This window comes from Salvelinus fontinalis, chromosome 11 (assembly GCF_029448725.1).
Source record: "Salvelinus fontinalis isolate EN_2023a chromosome 11, ASM2944872v1, whole genome shotgun sequence".
NCBI classification, from domain to species: Eukaryota; Metazoa; Chordata; class Actinopteri; order Salmoniformes; family Salmonidae; genus Salvelinus; species Salvelinus fontinalis.
In genome coordinates, this window is record NC_074675.1 from 1,959,613 (window position 1) to 1,980,292 (window position 20,680).

General features: G+C 48.6%; 1 protein-coding gene across 5 annotated transcripts in view; it reads right to left on the reverse strand.

The window, feature by feature from the left end:
* dmtf1 (cyclin D binding myb-like transcription factor 1) overlaps positions 1–20,680 on the reverse strand; it is a 53,507-nt gene that overhangs the window by 17,827 nt on the left and 15,000 nt on the right. For 2 of the 5 annotated variants that reach the window (XM_055937169.1, XM_055937168.1), the window contains exons 1-9: positions 17,075–17,453; positions 14,294–14,400; positions 11,131–11,204; positions 9,551–9,650; positions 7,701–7,777; positions 4,707–4,864; positions 3,883–3,915; positions 3,694–3,803; positions 1,602–1,830 (exon numbers count right to left, since the gene is read on the reverse strand). In XM_055937169.1, coding sequence (XP_055793144.1) covers positions 1,602–1,830; positions 3,694–3,803; positions 3,883–3,915; positions 4,707–4,864; positions 7,701–7,777; positions 9,551–9,650; positions 11,131–11,204; positions 14,294–14,400; positions 17,075–17,154 — 968 coding nt within the window. In that variant the 5' untranslated portion in view covers positions 17,155–17,453. Of the gene's footprint in view, positions 1–1,601; positions 1,831–3,693; positions 3,804–3,882; positions 3,916–4,706; positions 4,865–7,700; positions 7,778–9,550; positions 9,651–11,130; positions 11,205–14,293; positions 14,401–17,074; positions 17,455–17,480; positions 17,564–20,680 lie in introns of those variants that run through there. The other 3 variants (XM_055937172.1, XM_055937171.1, XM_055937170.1) reach the window with 3 other exon arrangements.

The following is a 20,680-nucleotide window of genomic DNA, read 5'->3' on the forward strand; positions in this document are numbered from 1 at the left end:
CCCCTCCCTACCTGTGTACTAAGCTGAGGTCCTGGTCTTTGGTCCACTCCGTCCCTCCACCCAGACCCCCCCCCCACCCCAGACCCCTCCCTACCTGTGTACTAAGCTGAGGTCCTGGTCTTTGGTCCACTCCGTCCCTCCACCCAGACCCCTCCCTACCTGTGTACTAAGCTGAGGTCCTGGTCTTTGGTCCACTCCGTCCCTCCACCCCCCCCCCCCCCCCAGACCCCTCCCTACCTGTGTACTAAGCTGAGGTCCTGGTCTTTGGTCCACTCCGTCCCTCCACCCAGACCCCCCCCCACCCCCAGACCCCTCCCTACCTGTGTACTAAGCTGAGGTCCTGGTCTTTGGTCCACTCCGTCCCTCCACCCCCCCCCCCCCCCCCCAGACCCCTCCCTACCTGTGTACTAAGCTGAGGTCCTGGTCTTTGGTCCACTCCGTCCCTCCACCCAGACCCCCCCCCCCCCACCCCCAGACCCCTCCCTACCTGTGTACTAAGCTGAGGTCCTGGTCTTTGGTCCACTCCGTCCCTCCACCCCCCCCCCCCCCCCCCAGACCCCTCCCTACCTGTGTACTAAGCTGAGGTCCTGGTCTTTGGTCCACTCCGTCCCTCCACCCCCCCCCCCCCCCCCAGACCCCTCCCTACCTGTGTACTAAGCTGAGGTCCTGGTCTTTGGTCCACTCCGTCCCTCCACCCCCCCCCCCCCCCCCAGACCCCTCCCTACCTGTGTACTAAGCTGAGGTCCTGGTCTTTGGTCCACTCCGTCCCTCCACCCCCCCCCCCCCCCCCAGACCCCTCCCTACCTGTGTACTAAGCTGAGGTCCTGGTCTTTGGTCCACTCCGTCCCTCCACCCAGACCCCCCCCCACCCCCAGACCCCTCCCTACCTGTGTACTAAGCTGAGGTCCTGGTCTTTGGTCCACTCCGTCCCTCCACCCCCCCCCCCCCCCCCCAGACCCCTCCCTACCTGTGTACTAAGCTGAGGTCCTGGTCTTTGGTCCACTCCGTCCCTCCACCCAGACCCCCCCCCCCCCCACCCCCAGACCCCTCCCTACCTGTGTACTAAGCTGAGGTCCTGGTCTTTGGTCCACTCCGTCCCTCCACCCCCCCCCCCCCCCCCCAGACCCCTCCCTACCTGTGTACTAAGCTGAGGTCCTGGTCTTTGGTCCACTCCGTCCCTCCACCCCCCCCCCCCCCCAGACCCCTCCCTACCTGTGTACTAAGCTGAGGTCCTGGTCTTTGGTCCACTCCGTCCCTCCACCCCCCCCCCCCCCCCCAGACCCCTCCCTACCTGTGTACTAAGCTGAGGTCCTGGTCTTTGGTCCACTCCGTCCCTCCACCCCCCCCCCCCCCCAGACCCCTCCCTACCTGTGTACTAAGCTGAGGTCCTGGTCTTTGGTCCACTCCGTCCCTCCACCCCCCCCCCCCCCCCAGACCCCTCCCTACCTGTGTACTAAGCTGAGGTCCTGGTCTTTGGTCCACTCCGTCCCTCCACCCCCCCCCCCCCCCAGACCCCTCCCTACCTGTGTACTAAGCTGAGGTCCTGGTCTTTGGTCCACTCCGTCCCTCCACCCCCCCCCCCCCCCCAGACCCCTCCCTACCTGTGTACTAAGCTGAGGTCCTGGTCTTTGGTCCACTCCGTCCCTCCACTCTGTTTCCAGTTGAGGTAGTTGAGCCATTTAGAGCGACACTGTTTCTCCGACCGCGTTCCCACCAGATCAGCTACAGCCGCCCACGACACCCCGGCCGTCACCGCGCGGCCCGGACACACGCCCGCCAGCGCATACACACTGTCCGATAGACGCCTCTCCTCCTCCTCACTCCACTTCCCTACACACACAGACAACTGTAAGTCCCGCTTCCTGAATCATAAACCCTCCAGGATAAAGTGTCTGACCTGCTTCCTAAAGCATAAACCCTCCAGGATAAAGTATCTGACCTGCTTCCTAAAGCATAAACCCTCCAGGATACAGTGTCTGACCTGCTTCCTAATGCATAAACCCTCCAGGATAAAGTATCTGACCTGCTTCCTAAAGCATAAACCCTCCAGGATAAAGTATCTGACCTGCTTCCTAATGCATAAACCCTCCAGGATAAAGTATCTGACCTGCTTCCTAAAGCATAAACCCTCCAGGATACAGTGTCTGACCTGCTTCCTAATGCATAAACCCTCCAGGATAAAGTGTCTGACCTGCTTCCTAAAGCATAAACCCTCCAGGATAAAGTATCTGACCTGCTTCCTAAAGCATAAACCCTCCAGGATACAGTGTCTGACCTGCTTCCTAATGCATAAACCCTCCAGGATAAAGTGTCTGACCTGCCTCCTAAAGCATAAACCCTCCAGGATAAAGTATCTGACCTGCTTCCTAAAGCATAAACCCTCCAGGATAAAGTATCTGACCTGCTTCCTAAAGCATAAACCCTCCAGGATAAAGTATCTGACCTGCTTCCTAAAGCATAAACCCCTCCAGGATAAAGTGTCGGACCTTCGGACCTGCTTCCTAAAGCATAGCCCTCCAGGATAACGTGTCTGACCTGCTTCCTAAAGCATAAACCCTCCAGGATAAAGTATCTGACATGCTTCCTAAAGCATAAACCCTCCAGGATAAAGTATCTGACCTGCTTCCTAAAGCATAAACCCTCCAGGATAAAGTATCTGACCTGCTTCCTAATGCATAAACCCTCCAGGATAAAGTGTCTGACCTGCTTCCTAAAGCATAAACCCTCCAGGATAAAGTATCTGACCTGCTTCCTAAAGCATAAACCCTCCAGGATAAAGTGTCTGACCTGCTTCCTGAATCATAAACCCTCCAGGATAAATATCTGACCTGCTTCCTAAAGCATAAACCCTCCAGGATAAAGTATCTGACCTGCTTCCTGAATCATAACCCCTCCAGGATACAGTGACCTGCTTCCTGAATCATAAACCCTCCAGGATACAGTGTCTGACCTGCTTCCTGAATCATAAACCCTCCAGGATACAGTGTCTGACCTGCTTCCTGAATCATAACCCCTCCAGGATCCAGTGACCTGCTTCCTGAATCATAACCCCTCCATGATCCAGTGTCTGACCTGCTTCCTGAATCATAACCCCTCCAGGATCCAGTGTCTGACCTGCTTCCTGAATCATAACCCTCCAGGATCCAGTGACCTGCTTCCTGAATCATAACCCCTCCAGGATCCAGTGTCTGACCTGCTTCCTGAATCATAAACCCCCCAGGATACAGTGTCTGACCTGCTTCCTAAATCATAACCCCTCCAGGATCCAGTGTCTGACCTGCTTCCTGAATCATAACCCCTCCAGGATCCAGTGTCTGACCTGCTTCCTGAAGCATAACCCCTCCAGGATCCAGTGTCTGACCTGCTTCCTGTATCATAACCCCTCCAGGATCCAGTGTCTGACCTGCTTCCTGAATCATAACCCCTCCAGGATCCAGTGTCTGACCTGCTTCCTGAATCATAACCCCTCCAGGATACAGTGACCTGCTTCCTGAATCATAACCCCTCCAGGATACAGTGTCTGACCTGCTTCCTGAATCATAACCCCTCCAGGATCCAGTGTCTGACCTGCTTCCTGAATCATAACCCCTCCAGGATACAGTGTCTGACCTGCTTCCTGAATCATAACCCCTCCAGGATACAGTGTCTGACCTGCTTCCTGAATCATAACCCCCCCAGGATACAGTATCTGACCTGTGTTGCAGGTGTCCTTCATTAGTCGGCAGCGGTCCTTAACAGAGGAGGCGCTGCGGCCCAGAGCGGCTCCTATGGTGGCCCAGTCGTTACCATGCTTCTGTCTCAGCCTGAACACACACACATCCTCAGACTGCAGCACGTGTTGACTGGAGACGCATTTAGAGGAGGAAGTGATGTCATACTCACTCTTTCAGCTTGTTGATCTCCTCAGGAGAGTACCTTCACAACAACGACAACAACATCAGCTCCACCAGCCCACTACAACTCTGGGGGGGGTATGATCGTGTCTGGGGGGGGGGGGGTATGATCGTGTCTGGGGGGGGGGGGGGTATGATCGTGTCTGGGGGGGGTATGATCGTGTCTGGGGGGGGTATGATCGTGTCTGGGGGGGGTATGATCGTGTGTGTGTCTGGGGGGGGTATGATCGTGTCTGGGGGGGGTATGATCGTGTCTGGGGGGGGTATGATCGTGTCTGGGGGGGGTATGATCGTGTCTGGGGGGGGTATGATCGTGTGTGTGTCTGGGGGGGGTATGATCGTGTGTGTGTCTGGGGGTGGGGGGGGGGGTGGGTATGATCGTGTGTGTGTCTGGGGGGGGGGGGTATGATGATTTGTGTGTCTGGGGGGGGGGGGGGGGGGGGGGTGTATGATCGTGTGTGTGTCTGGGGGGAGGTTATGATCGTGTGTGTGTCTGGGGGAGGGGGGGTTTATGATCGTGTCCGGGGGGGGGGTATGATGTGTGTGTCTGGGGGGGGGGGGGTATGATCGTGTCTGGGGGGGGTATGATCTTGTCTGGGGGGGGGGGGGTATGATCGTGTCTGGGGGGGGGGGTATGATGATGTGTGTGTCTGGGGGGGGGGGGTATGATCGTGTCTGGGGGGGGGTATGATCGTGTCTGGGGGGGGGGGTATGATGATGTGTGTGTCTGGGGGGGGGGGGGGGGGGGTATGATCGTGTGTGTGTGTCTGGGGGGGGGGGGGGGGTATGATGATGTGGTGGGTGAGTACTGACTTGCCCACGTGGTTGCGGTTATCGTACATGCGGAGGACTCGTCGGTAGACGGCGAACAGCGGCCGGTTCAAACCCCAGGCCACGCTGCGGTAGAAATCCTTACGCTCCTCCTTAGACATCTCAAAGATGATCTCAGCTGGGTCCTCCATCCCCCGACCCTGCAACACGGTACAGACTCCCTAACACACAGTACAGACTCCCTAACACACACAGTACAGACTCCCTAACACACACAGTACAGACTCCCTAACACACAGTACAGACTCCCTAACACACACAGTACAGACTCCCTAACACACACAGTACAGACTCCCTAACACACACAGTACAGACTCCCTAACACACACAGTACAGACTCCCTAACACACACAGTACAGACTCCCTAACACAGAGTACAGACTCCCTAACACACAGTACCGACTCCCTAACACACACAGTACAGACTCCCTAACACACACAGTACAGACTCCCTAACACACACAGTACAGACTCCCTAACACACAGTACAGACTCCCTAACACACACAGTACAGACTCCCTAACACACACAGTACAGACTCCCTAACACACAGTACAGACTCCCTAACACACACAGTACAGACTCCCTAACACACACAGTACAGACTCCCTAACACACACAGTACAGACTCCCTAACACACACAGTACAGACTCCCTAACACACACAGTACAGACTCCCTAACACACACAGTACAGACTCCCTAACACACAGTACAGACTCCCTAACACACACAGAGTACAGACTCCCTAACACACAGTACCGACTCCCTAACACACACAGTACAGACTCCCTAACACACACAGTACAGACTCCCTAACACACACAGTACAGACTCCCTAACACACACAGTACAGACTCCCTGCAACACAGGACAGACCCCCTAACACACAGTACAGACTCCCTAACACACACAGTACAGACTCCCTAACACACAGTACAGACTCCCTAACACACACAGTACAGACTCCCTAACACACACAGTACAGACTCCCTAACACACACAGTACAGACTCCCTAACACACAGTACAGACTCCCTAACACACAGTACAGACTCCCTAACACACACAGTACAGACTCCCTAACACACAGTACAGACTCCCTAACACACAGTACAGACTCCCTAACACACACAGTACAGACTCCCTAACACACAGTACAGACTCCCTAACACACAGTACAGACTCCCTAACACACACAGTACAGACTCCCTAACACACAGTACAGACTCCCTAACACACAGTACAGACTCCCTAACACACACAGTACAGACTCCCTAACACACACAGTACAGACTCCCTAACACACAGTACAGACTCCCTAACACACACAGTACAGACTCCCTAACACACACAGTACAGACTCCCTAACACACACAGTACAGACTCCCTAACACACACAGTACAGACTCCCTAACACACAGTACAGACTCCCTAACACACAGTACAGACTCCCTAACACACAGTACAGACTCCCTAACACACACAGTACAGACTCCCTGCAACACAGGACAGACCCCCTAACACACAGTACAGACTCCCTAACACACACAGTACAGACTCCCTAACACACACAGTACAGACTCCCTAACACACAGTACAGACTCCCTAACACACACAGTACAGACTCCCTAACACACACAGTACAGACTCCCTAACACACAGTACAGACTCCCTAACACACACAGTACAGACTCCCTAACACACACAGTACAGACTCCCTAACACACACAGTACAGACTCCCTAACACACAGTACAGACTCCCTAACACACAGTACAGACTCCCTAACACACAGTACAGACTCCCTAACACACACAGTACAGACTCCCTAACACACAGTACAGACTCCCTAACACACACAGTACAGACTCCCTAACACACACAGTACAGACTCCCTAACACACAGTACAGACTCCCTAACACACAGTACAGACTCCCTAACACACAGTACAGACTCCCTAACACACAGTACAGACTCCCTAACACACACAGTACAGACTCCCTAACACACAGTACAGACTCCCTAACACACACAGTACAGACTCCCTAACACACACAGTACAGACTCCCTAACACACACACACGGTACAGACTCCCTAACACACACAGTACAGACTCCCTAACACACAGTACAGACTCCCTAACACACACAGTACAGACTCCCTGCAACACACAGTACAGACTCCCTAACACACACAGTACAGACTCCCTAACACACACAGTACAGACTCCCTAACACACACAGTACAGACTCCCTAACACACACAGTACAGACTCCCTAACACACACAGTACAGACTCCCTAACACACACAGTACAGACTCCCTAACACACACAGTACAGACTCCCTAACACACACAGTACAGACTCCCTAACACACACAGTACAGACTCCCTAACACACACAGTACAGACTCCCTAACACACACAGTACAGACTCCCTAACACACACAGTACAGACTCCCTAACACACACAGTACAGACTCCCTAACACACAGTACAGACTCCCTAACACACAGTACAGACTCCCTAACACACACAGTACAGACTCCCTAACACACAGTACAGACTCCCTAACACACAGTACAGACTCCCTAGCACACACAGTACAGACTCCCTAACACACAGTACAGACTCCCTAACACACAGTACAGACTCCCTAACACACACAGTACAGACTCCCTAACACACAGTACAGACTCCCTAGCACAAGTCACCTGGTGGGAACTCTTACCGTGTGTGTGTGTGTGTACCTCCACATATTGTTGGATGTTGCTCATCAGGAGGTCGATCTCGTGTGTGTGTGTGTGTGTGTGTGTGTGTGTGTGTGTGTGTGTGTGTGTGTGTGTGTGTGTGTGTACCTTCACATATTGTTGGATGTTGCTCATCAGGAGGTCGATCTCGTGTGTGTGGTGTGTGTGTGTGTGTGTGTGTGTGTGTGTGTGTGTGTGTGTGTGTGTGTGTGTGTGTGTGTGTACCTTCACATATTGTTGGATGTTGCTCATCAGGAGGTCGATCTCCTCTTTGGACCACATGCCCTGTTTCCACTTATGACCTGCAGACAAACAACCAATCACAGCGTCTGTTAGCCCTCTGACCAATCACAGCCTCTGTTAGCCCACTGACCAATCACAGCCTGCGTAAACCCACTGACCAACCACAGCCTGCGTAAACCCACTGACCAACCACAGACATACAGTGGGGAGAACAAGTATTTGACACACTGCCGATTTTGCAGGTTTTCCTACTTACAAAGCATGTAGAGGTCGGTAATTTTTTATCATAGGTACACTTCAACTGTGAGAGACGGAATCTAAAACAAATATCCAGAAAATCACATTGTATGATTTTTAAGTAATTCATTTGTATTTTCTTGCATGACATAAGTATTGGATACATCAGAAAAGCAGAACTTAATTTTTGCTACAGAAACCTTTGTTTGCAATTACAGAGATCATACGTTTCCTGTAGTCCTTGACCAGGTTTGCACACACTGCAGCAGGGATTTTGGCCCACTCCTCCATACATACCTTCTCCAGATCCTTCAGGTTTCGGGGCTGTCGCTGGGCAATACGGACTTTCAGCTCCCTCCAGAGATGTTCTATTGGGTTCAGGTCTGGAGACTGGCTAGGCCACTCCAGGACCTTGAGATGCTTATTACGGAGCCACTCCTTAGTTGCCCTGGCTGTGTGTTTCGGGTCGTTGTCATGCGGGAAGACCCAGCCACGACCCATTTTCAATGCTCTTACTGTGGGAAGGAGGTTGTTGGCCAAGATCTCGCGATACATGGCCCCATCCATCCTCCCCTCAATACGGTGCAGTCGTCCTGTCCCCTTTGCAGAAAAGCATCCCCAAAGAATGATGTTTCCACCTCCATGCTTCACGATTGGGATGGTGTTCTTGGGGTTGTACTCATCCTTCTTCTTCCTCCAAACACGGCGAGTGGAGTTTAGACCAAAAAGCTCTATTTTTATCTCATCAGACCACATGACCTTCTCCCATTCCTCCTCTGGATCATCCAGATGGTCATTGGCAAACTTCAGACGGGCTTGGACATGCGCTGGCTTGAGCAGGGGGACCTTGCGTGCGCTGCAGGATTTTAATCCATGACGGCGTAGTGTGTTACTAATGGTTTTCTTTGAGACTGTGGTCCCAGCTCTCTTCAGGTCATTGACCAGGTCCTGCCGTGTAGTTCTGGGCTGATCCCTCACCTTCCTCATGATCATTGATGCCCCACGAGGTGAGATCTTGCATGGAGCCCCAGACCGAGGGTGATTGACCGTCATCTTGAACTTCTTCCATTTTCTAATAATTGCGCCAACAGTTGTTGCCTTCTCACCAAGCTGCTTGCCTATTGTCCTGTAGCCCATCCCAGCCTTGTGCAGGTCTACCATTTTATCCCTGATGTCCTTACACAGCTCTGTGGTCTTGGCCATTGTGGAGAGGTTGGAGTCTGTTTGATTGAGTGTGTGGACAGGTGTCTTTTATACAGGTAACGAGTTCAAACAGGTGCAGTTAATACAGGTAATGAGTGGAGAACAGGAGGGCTTCTTAAAGAAAAACTAACAGGTCTGTGAGAGCCGGAATTCTTACTGGTTGGTAGGTGATCAAATACTTATGTCATGCAATAAAATGTAAATTAATTACTTACAAATCATACAATGTGATTTTCTAGATTTTTGTTTTAGATTCCGTCTCTCACAGTTGAAGTGTACCTATGATAAAAATTACAGACCTCTACATGCTTTGTAAGTAGGAAAACCTGCAAAAATTGGCAGTGTATCAAATACTTGTTCTCCCCACTGTATGTAGCAAGCTCAATGTGCACCTTTGTTAACCAATGTGTCTTTATCCTCCTTGGTGGTGAACCAGGCCTGGCTGACAGGAGATATCTCTTCACTGCTCTGAGGATCAGAGCTCTGCAAGATCTACACACACAGTAAAGAAACATGAAGAGGACGGGAGGGGAGAGAGAGGAGAGAGAATGAGGAGGAGAGAGGAGAGCGAATGAGGAGGAGAGAGGATGAGGAGGAGAGAGGAGAGAGAATGAGTGGAGAGAGGAGAGAGAATGAGAGGAGAGAGAAGGAGAGGAGGAGAGGAGAGAGAATGAGAGGAGAGAGAATGAGAAGAGGAGAGAGAATGAGAGGAGGAGAGAGAATGAGAGGAGGAGAGAGAATGAGAGAATGAGAGGAGAGAGAATGAGAGGAGAAGAGGAGAGAGAATGAGGAGGAGAGAGAATGAGGAGGAGAGAAGAGAGAGAATGAGAGGAGAAGAGGAGAGAGAATGAGGAGAGAGAGAATGAGAGGAGAAGAGGAGAGAGAATGAGGAGGAGATAGAATGAGGAGGAGAGAGGAGAGGAGAGAGAATGAGAGAATGAGAAGAGAAGAGAGAGAATGAGAGGAGAGAATGAGAGGAGAACAGGAGAGAGAATGAGGAGGAGAGAGAATGAGGAGAGAGAGAATGAGAGGAGAAGAGGAGAGAGAATGAGAGGAGAACAGGAGAGAGAATGAGAGGAGAGAGAATGAGAGGAGAGAGAGAATGAGAGGAGAGAGAGAGAGAATGAGAGGAGAGGAGGAGAGAGAATGAGAGGAGAGAATGAGAGGAGGAGAGAGAATGAGAGGAGGGAGAATGAGAGGAGGAGAGAGAATGAGGAGAGAGAGAATGAGAGGAGAGAGAGAGAATGAGAGGAGAGGAGGAGAGAGAATGAGAGGAGAGGAGGAGAGAGAATGAGAGGAGGAGAGAGAATGAGAGGAGAGAGAATGAGAAGAGAGAGAATGAGAGGAGAAGAGGAGAGAGAATGAGAGGAGAGAGAATGAGAGGAGAGAGAATGAGAGGAGAGAGAATGAGAGGAGGAGAGAGAATGAGAAGAGAGAGAATGAGAATAGAGAGAATGAGAGGAGAAGAGGAGAGAGAATGAGAGGAGAGAGAATGAGAGGAGGAGAGAGAATGAGAAGTGAGAGGAGGAGAGAGAATGAGAAGAGAGAGAATGAGAGGAGAAGAGGAGAGAGAATGAGAAGAGAGAGAATGAGAGGAGAAGAGGAGAGAGAATGAGAGGAGAGAGAATGAGAGGAGAGAGAATGAGAGGAGAGAGAATGAGAGGAGAGGAGAGAGAATGAGAGGAGAAGAGGAGAGAGAATGAGAGGAGGAGAGAGAATGAGAGGAGAGAGAATGAGAGGAGGGGAGGAGAGAGAATGAGAGGAGAAGAGGAGAGAGAATGAGAGGAGAGGAGGAGAGGAGAGAGAATCAGAGGAGAACAGGAGAGAGAATGAGAGGAGAGAGAATGAGAGGAGAGAGAATGAGAGGAGAGAGAATCAGAGGAGAACAGGAGAGAGAATGAGAGGAGAGAGAAGGAGAGGAGAGAGAAGGAGAAGAGAAGAGGAGAGGTCGTGGGAGGGGTTTGTCAGGTACCTGTATCTGGGCCACACCCTCTTCTGTAATGTCACCGTCGGCGGTCATAGTCACCTCGAAGCTCTCGTCTCCCTCTGACACGGAAACAATGACTTATCAATGACCCAAGACCAGCTCAGTTCATCCCATTGTGACAATGAGTCATCATAATACTACATCAAATGTACATTATCCCAGGGGCATTGGCAGATACAATGTAAATAACCTAAATGATGTCCCCCTAATTGCCCTGAATGGTGTCCTAGTAGGAAGACCACTGTTAACACTGAGGTGGTGTGTCCTAGTAGGAAGACCACTGTTAACACTGAGGTGGTGTGTCCTAGTAGGAAGACCACTGTTAACACTGAGGTGGTGTGTCCTAGTAGGAAGTCCACTGTTAACACTGAGGTGGTGTGTCCTAGTAGGAAGACCACTGTTAACACTGAGGTGGTGTGTCCTAGTAGGAAGACCACCCTGCATCATAACTAACCGCCCTGCATCATAACTACCCGCCCTGCATCATAACTACCCGCCCTGCATCATAACTACCCGCCCTGCATCATAACTACCCGCCCTGCATCATAACTACCCGCCCTGCATCCTAACTACCCGCCCTGCATCCTAACTGACCGCCCTGCATCCTAACTACCCGCCCTGCATCATAACTACCCGCCCTGCATCATAACTAACCGCCCTGCATCATAACTACCCGCCCTGCATCATAACTACCCGCCCTGCATCATAACTACCCGCCCTGCATCATAACTACCCGCCCTGCATCATAACTACCCGCCCTGCATCATAACTACCCGCCCTGCATCCTAACTACCCGCCCTGCATCCTAACTGACCGCCCTGCATCATAACTACCCACCCTGCATCATAACTACCCGCCCTGCATCATAACTACCCGCCCTGCATCCTAACTACCCGCCCTGCATCCTAACTGACCGCCCTGAATCCTAACTGACCGCCCTGCATCATAACTGACCGCCCTGCATCATAACTGACCGCCCTGCATCATAACTGACCGCCCTGCATCATAACTGACCGCCCTGCATCATAACTGACCGCCCTGCATCATAACTGACCGCCCTAAATCATAACTACCCACCCTGCATCATAACTGACCGCCCTGCATCATAACTAACCCCCCTGCATCATAACTGACCGCCCTGCATCATAACTGACCGCCCTGCATCATAACTAACCGCCCTGCATCATAACTGACCGCCCTGCATCATAACTGACCGCCCTGCATCATAACTGACCGCCCTGCATCATAACTGACCGCCCTGCATCATAACTGACCGCCCTGCATCATAACTGACCGCCCTGCATCATAACTAACCGCCCTGCATCATAACTAACCACCCTGCATCATAACTGACCCCCCTGCATCATAACTGACCGCCCTGCATCATAAATGACCGCCCTGCATCATAACTAACCGCCCTGCATCATAACTAACCGCCCTGCATCATAACTAACCGCCCTGCATCATAACTAACCGCCCTGCATCATAAATAACTACTCAATATAATTTGTAGATCAGTCAGTCAAAATTTACCCATGATACATCACGGTTTTGATGCTCTCGAACAAGACCAATGTGTGTGTTACCGTGTGGAAGATAATGTGTGTGTTACCGTGTGGAGGATAATGTGTGTGTGTTACCGTGTGGAAGATAATGTGTGTGTTACCGTGTGGAAGATAATGTGTGTGTTACCGTGTGGAAGATAATGTGTGTGTTGCCGTGTGGAGGATAATGTGTGTGTTGCCGTGTGGAGGATAATGTGTGTGTGTTACCGTGTGGAAGATCATGTGGGTGTTACCGTGTGGAAGATAATGTGTGTGTTACCGTGTGGAAGATAATGTGTGTGTTGCCGTGTGGAGGATAATGTGTGTGTTGCCGTGTGGAGGATAATGTGTGTGTGTTACCGTGTGGAAGATCATGTGGGTGTTACCGTGTGGAGGATAATGTGTGTGTTACCGTGTGGAGGATAATGTGTGTGTTACCGCGTGGAGGATAATGTGTGTGTTACCGCGTGGAGGATAATGTGTGTGTTACCGCGTGGAGGATAATGTGTGTGTTACCGCGTGGAGGATAATGTGTGTGTTACCGTGTGGAGGATAATGTGTGTGTTACCGTGTAGAAGATAATGTGGGTGTGTTACCGTGTGGAAGATAATGTGGGTGTGTTACCGTGTGGAAGATAATGTGGGTGTGTTACCGTGTGGAAGATAATGTGGGTGTGTTACCGTGTGGAAGATAATGTGTGTGTGTTACCGTGTGGAGGATAATGTGTGTGTTACCGTGTGGAGGATAATGTGTGTGTGTGTTACCGTGTGGAAGATAATGTGTGTGTGTTACCGTGTGGAGGATAATGTGTGTTACCGTGTGGAAGATAATGTGTGGGTGTTACCGTGTGGAAGATAATGTGTGGGTGTTACCGTGTGGAAGATAATGTGTGGGTGTTACCGTGTGGAAGATAATGTGTGGGTGTTACCGTGTGGAAGATAATGTGTGGGTGTTACCGTGTGGAAGATAATGTGTGGGTGTTACCGTGTGGAAGATAATGTGGGTGTTACCGTGTGGAAGATAATGTGGGTGTTACCGTGTGGAGGATAATGTGCGTTACCGCGCGGAGGATAATGTGTGTGTTACCGTGCGGAGGATAATGTGTGTGTTACCGTGTGGAGGATAATGTGTGTTACCATGTGGAGGATAATGTGTGTGTTACCGTGTGGAGGATAATGTGTGTGTTACCGTGTGGAGGATCATGTGTGTGTTACCGTGTGGAAGATAATGTGTGTGTTACCGTGTGGAGGATAATGAGTGTGTTACCGTGTGGAGGATAATGAGTGTGTTACCGTGTGGAGGATAATGAGTGTGTTACCGTGTGGAGGATAATGAGTGTGTTACCGTGTGGAGGATAATGTGTGTGTTACCGTGTGGAGGATAATGAGTGTGTTACCGTGTGGAGGATAATGAGTGTGTTACCGTGTGGAGGATAATGAGTGTGTTACCGTGTGGAGGATAATGAGTGTGTTACCGTGTGGAGGATAATGTGTGTGTTACCGTGTGGAGGATAATGAGTGTGTTACCGTGTGGAGGATAATGTGTGTGTTACCGTGTGGAGGATAATGAGTGTGTTACCGTGTGGAGGATAATGAGTGTGTTACCGTGTGGAGGACAGTGTAGTATGATGCTGCCGTCGCTGTCCTGGGTGAGAGTGACAGAGTTGACAGACTCCAGGGTCACCGAGTCCTCATCTTCCCCCGTGCTCATACTGAAACACACACACACACACACACACACACACACACACACACACACACACACACACACACACACACACACACACACACACACACACACACAGTTCAACTACACTGATAACATGCGTGTCAAGGAAGATATACCATTTATTTATAATAGTTGATCACATTTAGATGGGCAGTTCAACGAGGAAATAGGACACAAGGAAATAGGACACAAGGAGGCCCCGGTTCTGGATCAGTGAATCTCTCTCAACTGAGTCAAATATTAAACTGTGTGCTGTGAATACCATGTAGCTAGCTGAGCCTGTGAATATCATGTAGCTAGCTGAGCCTGTGAATACCATGTAGCTAGCTGAGCCTGTGAATACCATGTATCTAGCTGAGCCTGTGAATACCATGTAGCTAGCTGAGAATGTGAATATCATGTAGCTAGCTGAGCCTGTGAATAGCATGTAGCTAGCTGAGCCTGTGAATACCATGTATCTAGCTGAGCCTGTGAATAGCATGTAGCTAGCTGAGCCTGTGAATACCATGTAGCTAGCTGAGCCTGTGAATACCATGTAGCTAGCTGAGCCTGGGAATACCATGTAGCTAGCTGAGCCTGTGAATATCATGTAGCTAGCTGAGAATGTGAATATCATGTAGCTAGCTGAGCCTGTGAATAGCATGTAGCTAGCTGAGCCTGTGAATACCATGTAGCTAGCTGAGAATGTGAATATCATGTAGCTAGCTGAGCCTGTGAATACCATGTAGCTAGCTGAGCCTGTGAATACCATGTAGCTAGCTGAGCCTGTGAATAGCATGTAGCTAGCTGAGCCTATAGATGTCATGTAGCTAGCTGAGCCTATAGATGTCATGTAGCTAGCTGAGCCTATAGATGTCATGAAGCTAGCTGAGCCTGTGAATATCATGTAGCTAGTTGAGCCTGTGAATATTATGTAGCTAGCTGAGCCTGTGAATAGCATGTAGCTATCTGAGCCTGGGAATACCAGGTAGCTAGCTGAGCCTGTGGATATCATGTAGCTAGCTGAGCCTGTGAATACCATGTAGCTAGCTGAGCCTGTGAATACCATGAAGCTAGCTGAGCCGGTGAATACCATGTAGCTAGCTGAGCCTGTGAATACCATGTAGCTATCTGAGCCTGTGAATACCATGTAGCTAGCTGAGCCTGTGAATACCATGTAGCTAGCTGAGCCTGTGAATACCATGTAGCTAGCTGAGCCTGTGAATACCATGTAGCTAGCTGAGCCTGTGAATACCATGTAGCTATCTGAGCCTGTGAATACCATGTAGTTAGCTGAGAATGTGAATATCATGTAGCTAGCTGAGCCTGTGAATAGCATGTAGCTAGCTGAGCCTGTGAATACCATGTATCTAGCTGAGCCTGTGAATAGCATGTAGCTAGCTGAGCCTGTGAATACCATGTAGCTAGCTGAGCCTGTGAATACCATGTAGCTAGCTGAGCCTGGGAATACCATGTAGCTAGCTGAGCCTGTGAATATCATGTAGCTAGCTGAGAATGTGAATATCATGTAGCTAGCTGAGCCTGTGAATAGCATGTAGCTAGCTGAGCCTGTGAATACCATGTAGCTAGCTGAGAATGTGAATACCATGTAGCTAGCTGAGCCTGTGAATACCATGTAGCTAGCTGAGCCTGTGAATACCATGTAGCTAGCTGAGCCTGTGAATAGCATGTAGCTAGCTGAGCCTATAGATGTCATGTAGCTAGCTGAGCCTATAGATGTCATGTAGCTAGCTGAGCCTATAGATGTCATGAAGCTAGCTGAGCCTGTGAATATCATGTAGCTAGTTGAGCCTGTGAATATTATGTAGCTAGCTGAGCCTATAGATGTCATGAAGCTAGCTGAGCCTGTGAATATCATGTAGCTAGTTGAGCCTGTGAATATTATGTAGCTAGCTGAGCCTGTGAATAGCATGTAGCTATCTGAGCCTGGGAATACCAGGTAGCTAGCTGAGCCTGTGGATATCATGTAGCTAGCTGAGCCTGTGAATACCATGTAGCTAGCTGAGCCTGTGAATACCATGTAGCTATCTGAGCCTGTGAATACCATGTAGCTAGCTGAGCCTGTGAATACCATGTAGCTAGCTGAGCCTGTGAATACCATGTAGCTAGCTGAGCCTGTGAATACCATGTAGCTAGCTGAGCCTGTGAATACCATGTAGCTATCTGAGCCTGTGAATACCATGTAGCTAGCTGAGCCTGTGAATACCATGTAGCTAGCTGAACCTGTGAATACCATGTAGCTAGCTGAACCTGGGAATACCAGGTAGCTAGCTGAGCCTGTGGATATCATGTAGCTAGCTGAGCCTGTGAATACCATGTAGGGTAGCTTGTTTAGCCCCAGATCAGTGCATGACAGGAGATGAGACGAGTGAAGGAAGCCAACTAACAGGAATGAGATGCAGTCGTAGTAGTGGTACCAGCTAGCTGCTAGCTAATGCACTTTGGCTAAAACATGAATTATTTAGCTAGCTTCGTTCGTTCAGTAAGGCTTTTATAGTTACGGCTGTGTCTTAGTCAAAATAGAGGCTTTACAACAACGGCTACATCAAATAAAAATGTATGTCACATGCTTCGTAAACAACATGTGTAGACTAACAGTGAAAAATAAATAGACAATGAGTAACGATAACTTGGCCATATATACAGGGTACCAGTACCGAGTCAATGTGCAGGGGTACGAGGTTATTGAAGTAGATATGTACATACAGGTAGGGGTAAAGTGGCTAGGCAACAACATAGATAAAACAGTAGTAGCAACGTATACATGATTAACGTTACACAACCAGGCTATTGGCAGTTGGAGACCCTGTGCTGGTAGTTAACGTTAGCCATAGCACATCATGCTAACTAGCTAACATGCCAGCTAAATGAAAGAAGACGAAAAGTCTCCGACGCCATGTTAGATCAGAAATTGCAGCTTGTGGTGTCTACGCAGTAGGGTCGACATTTCAGCGTGTTATTGTGTTGTGTTTCTGTTGCAGCCCGTTTCATCATTGGCTCTATCCTTTTACCACATCGAGCCCCAAGCAGAAACTGAATTATACGTTTGATTTTGTTACTTACTTCCTGTTTTTGGTCCGGGCACTTCGGAGAGACCAGGATGAAGGCAAATGCCAGGATGGAGAACCACTCTGGTGGGGTTTCCGCTAGATAACACAGCCACAAAGGCGAAAACGTAAAAAAACATGAAAAACAGGTCTTAATTTACTGTTAGGGCTAGTTATAAGGTTAGTAGTGTTAGTTTTAAAATCAGAGTTTAAGAAGATATTTTGTAGAAATTAGGCGGGGGTTTATGACTTTGTGGCTGTGTTAACTAATGACGACCATCTGGTAGAGAAGGCATGAGGGTTGCCAGATGACGTTATTAATACAACGTTTCTTCAGTTGCTTTGGTCAGAGAGGAAGAGGCAAAGTGAGACGTTTTACTTCACTTGAAATCTGTCCACGATAAATAAGACCACGAATTGAGAAATGTTCGTATAGAGGTCAATGAGTGTCAAATTTGGTCAACAAAAAAGGTAATTGCTAATTTGCTACGTGAGGCTTATTTGATCCAATAGAAGTTTCGTAATGGTTAGGTTGTGTTACGAATGCACTGATATAGGTGGAAATGTAGCAGTTCAGCAACTTTAAAAAATGACATTGCCATTGAGGACTTCCACCATTTTAAAGTAGTCAACTGGGTGGGGATTTCTGTTAGTTGAAGGCAATCAGCCAATGAAGAAGAAAATGGACTACTTTAAAATGGAGATAGCCTTAATGCCCATGCTGTCATAGATGCTATAATGGCACAGATACAAAGATGAGCCCTCTATCTCTCTCTCTATGGCCTGTTGTTCACCGCGTATTTGCCCTCTCATTGACTATAATGGTCCTACCTGAGCTTGCCTCTTCCCACCTGCCTTCCATCTTTGAGGACATGTATTTCCATTGTTTGAGCAATCAATCGACTATATTGTCAATATAAAAGACAATCTTTGCTTTGGTTCAAATCTAAAGGTGTTGTTAGTAAAACGTTTACTGTTGACAGGAGAACAAGAGGAGACAATAGGACGAGGTGGATAATTTTATAATAAGGCCGTTTAATCACATGTAAAGATATCTTAGTAAAATCTTGCAGCAAGGCTCTTTCTGTCTGATTCTTATTGAACCGTCCGGAAAAGAGGTAGTTTCAACAATTGTACAGTATTATATAGACAACAAGCAAAGTAGGTAGATCTGCGAGTCTGGCCTTCCGATTGGTCGATCTGGGTCTTGGGTAGTCCTGAACAGGCCTGGTGTCCACGTTCCATTGGTTCCTGAGATAGTTCTTTGTCTTGAGCTCCAACCCTGAGTTGTGTGTGTCTGTGGTTATCATGGGGGAGGGGAATTGTGTGTGTCTGTAGTTGGTGTCTTAATAAGTCCAGCATATGTCCAAGAGAAATGAGGAGTATGTGTATTTTGTATAAAAGATGACTTATGTTGAAATGTAGTTATTACTAGTTTCCAGTCCCTATTACAATTTCTTACAGTGTCCAACCAAGTAAAGGTCTCCAAACTGTTAACGGATATCAACAAAATAAAATGGAACATTTGTTTATGATTTTGTAGTGGGACAACTTTTCCAACTAGAATAATTCAAGAAATACACTTATCTGGCAACCCGGAGCATTCGCATTGCTCTAACGCAGGGGTGTCAAACTCATTCCACGGAGGGCCTTGTGTCTGCAGGTTTTTGGTCTTTCCTTTCAATAAAGCCCTAGACAACCAGGTGTGGGGAGTTCCTAACTAATTAGTGATGTTAATTCATCAATCAAGTACAAGGGTGGAGCGAAAACCCGCAGACACTCGGCCCTCCATGGAATGAGTTTGACACCTGTGCTCTAACGTCAGTCATCGGACAAGAATCATTTTCGGTATAAACGATTTTTGAAAGAGCTCTAACATGTTGGAGAGAAAGTATATAGAAATCACGTATTTGTTAAATAATAAATATTGTATTATGGAGGATTCTGTGTTAACTCATTTACAGCTTGCGATCAACTCAGACACACACCTGATCCCATCAAATACCAAGTGGAATAAGGTATTTGATTGTGATTTATTGGAAGGAAAGCTTGGAGCAAATTCATCAAGGGACACAGTATTACAATTCAATAGATTTTATTTGTGTAAATATAATAAGGCTTTAACAGAGGATTTGATAGGATAGATAAACTGAAATAACTGAACTATGAATATGATTCAAAATATTTTTAATCTCCTGTTCTCTCGTGTGCGTGTTATTATTAAGGATCCTGTCACGAACGTGTGGAGGATTGACGGACCAAAACGCAGCATTAGGAAAATAAGCCATCTCCTTTTATTGACGAAGAAGGCAAAACGAAACAAACACACTTACGAACTAATCAAAACAATAAACGATCGTGAAGCTAAATAACGATGTGCACACACAGGCTACAAACGTATCACATAGACAACTACTCACATCAAATGAAAGCCTATGGCTACCCTAAATATGGCTCCCAATCAGAGACAACAGAAATCAGCTGTCTCTAATTGGGAACTCATTCAGGCAACCATAGACTCTCCTAGACAACTAAACATACATAGACAACGCTAGACACATGTACTCAACACAAACCCATATACTACACCCAACACCCCCTTTACCATAGAATCACCCAAAACCAACAAAACACAAACATTCCCCATGTCACACCCTGACCTAACTAAAATAATAAAGAAAACAAAGAATACTAAGGCCAGGGCGTGACAGGATCCCATTACTTAAGTTATTAATACAACGTTTCTTTTGTACAGCACTTCGAGATATTAGCTGATGTACGAAGGGCTATATAAAAAAATTAACTTGATTACTTCCTGCCAAGGCAGCAGCTACTCTTCCTAGGGTTTATTATGGATCCCCATTAGCTGTTGCCAAGGCAGCAGCTACTCTTCCTGGGGTTTATTATGGATCCCCATTACTTCCTGTCAAGGCAGCAGCTACTCTTCCTGGGGTTTATTATGGATCCCCATTAGTTCCTGCCAAGGCAGAGCTACTCTTCCTAGGGTTTATTATGGATCCCCATTAGTTCCTGCCAAGGCAGCAGCTACTCTTCCTGGGTTTTATTATGGATCCCCATTAGTTACTGCCAAGGCAGCAGCTACTCTTCCTGGGGTTTATTATGGATCCCCATTAGTTCCTGCCAAGGCAGCAGCTACTCTTCCTAGGGTTTATTATGGATCCCCATTAGTTCCTGCCAAGGCAGAACTACTCTTCC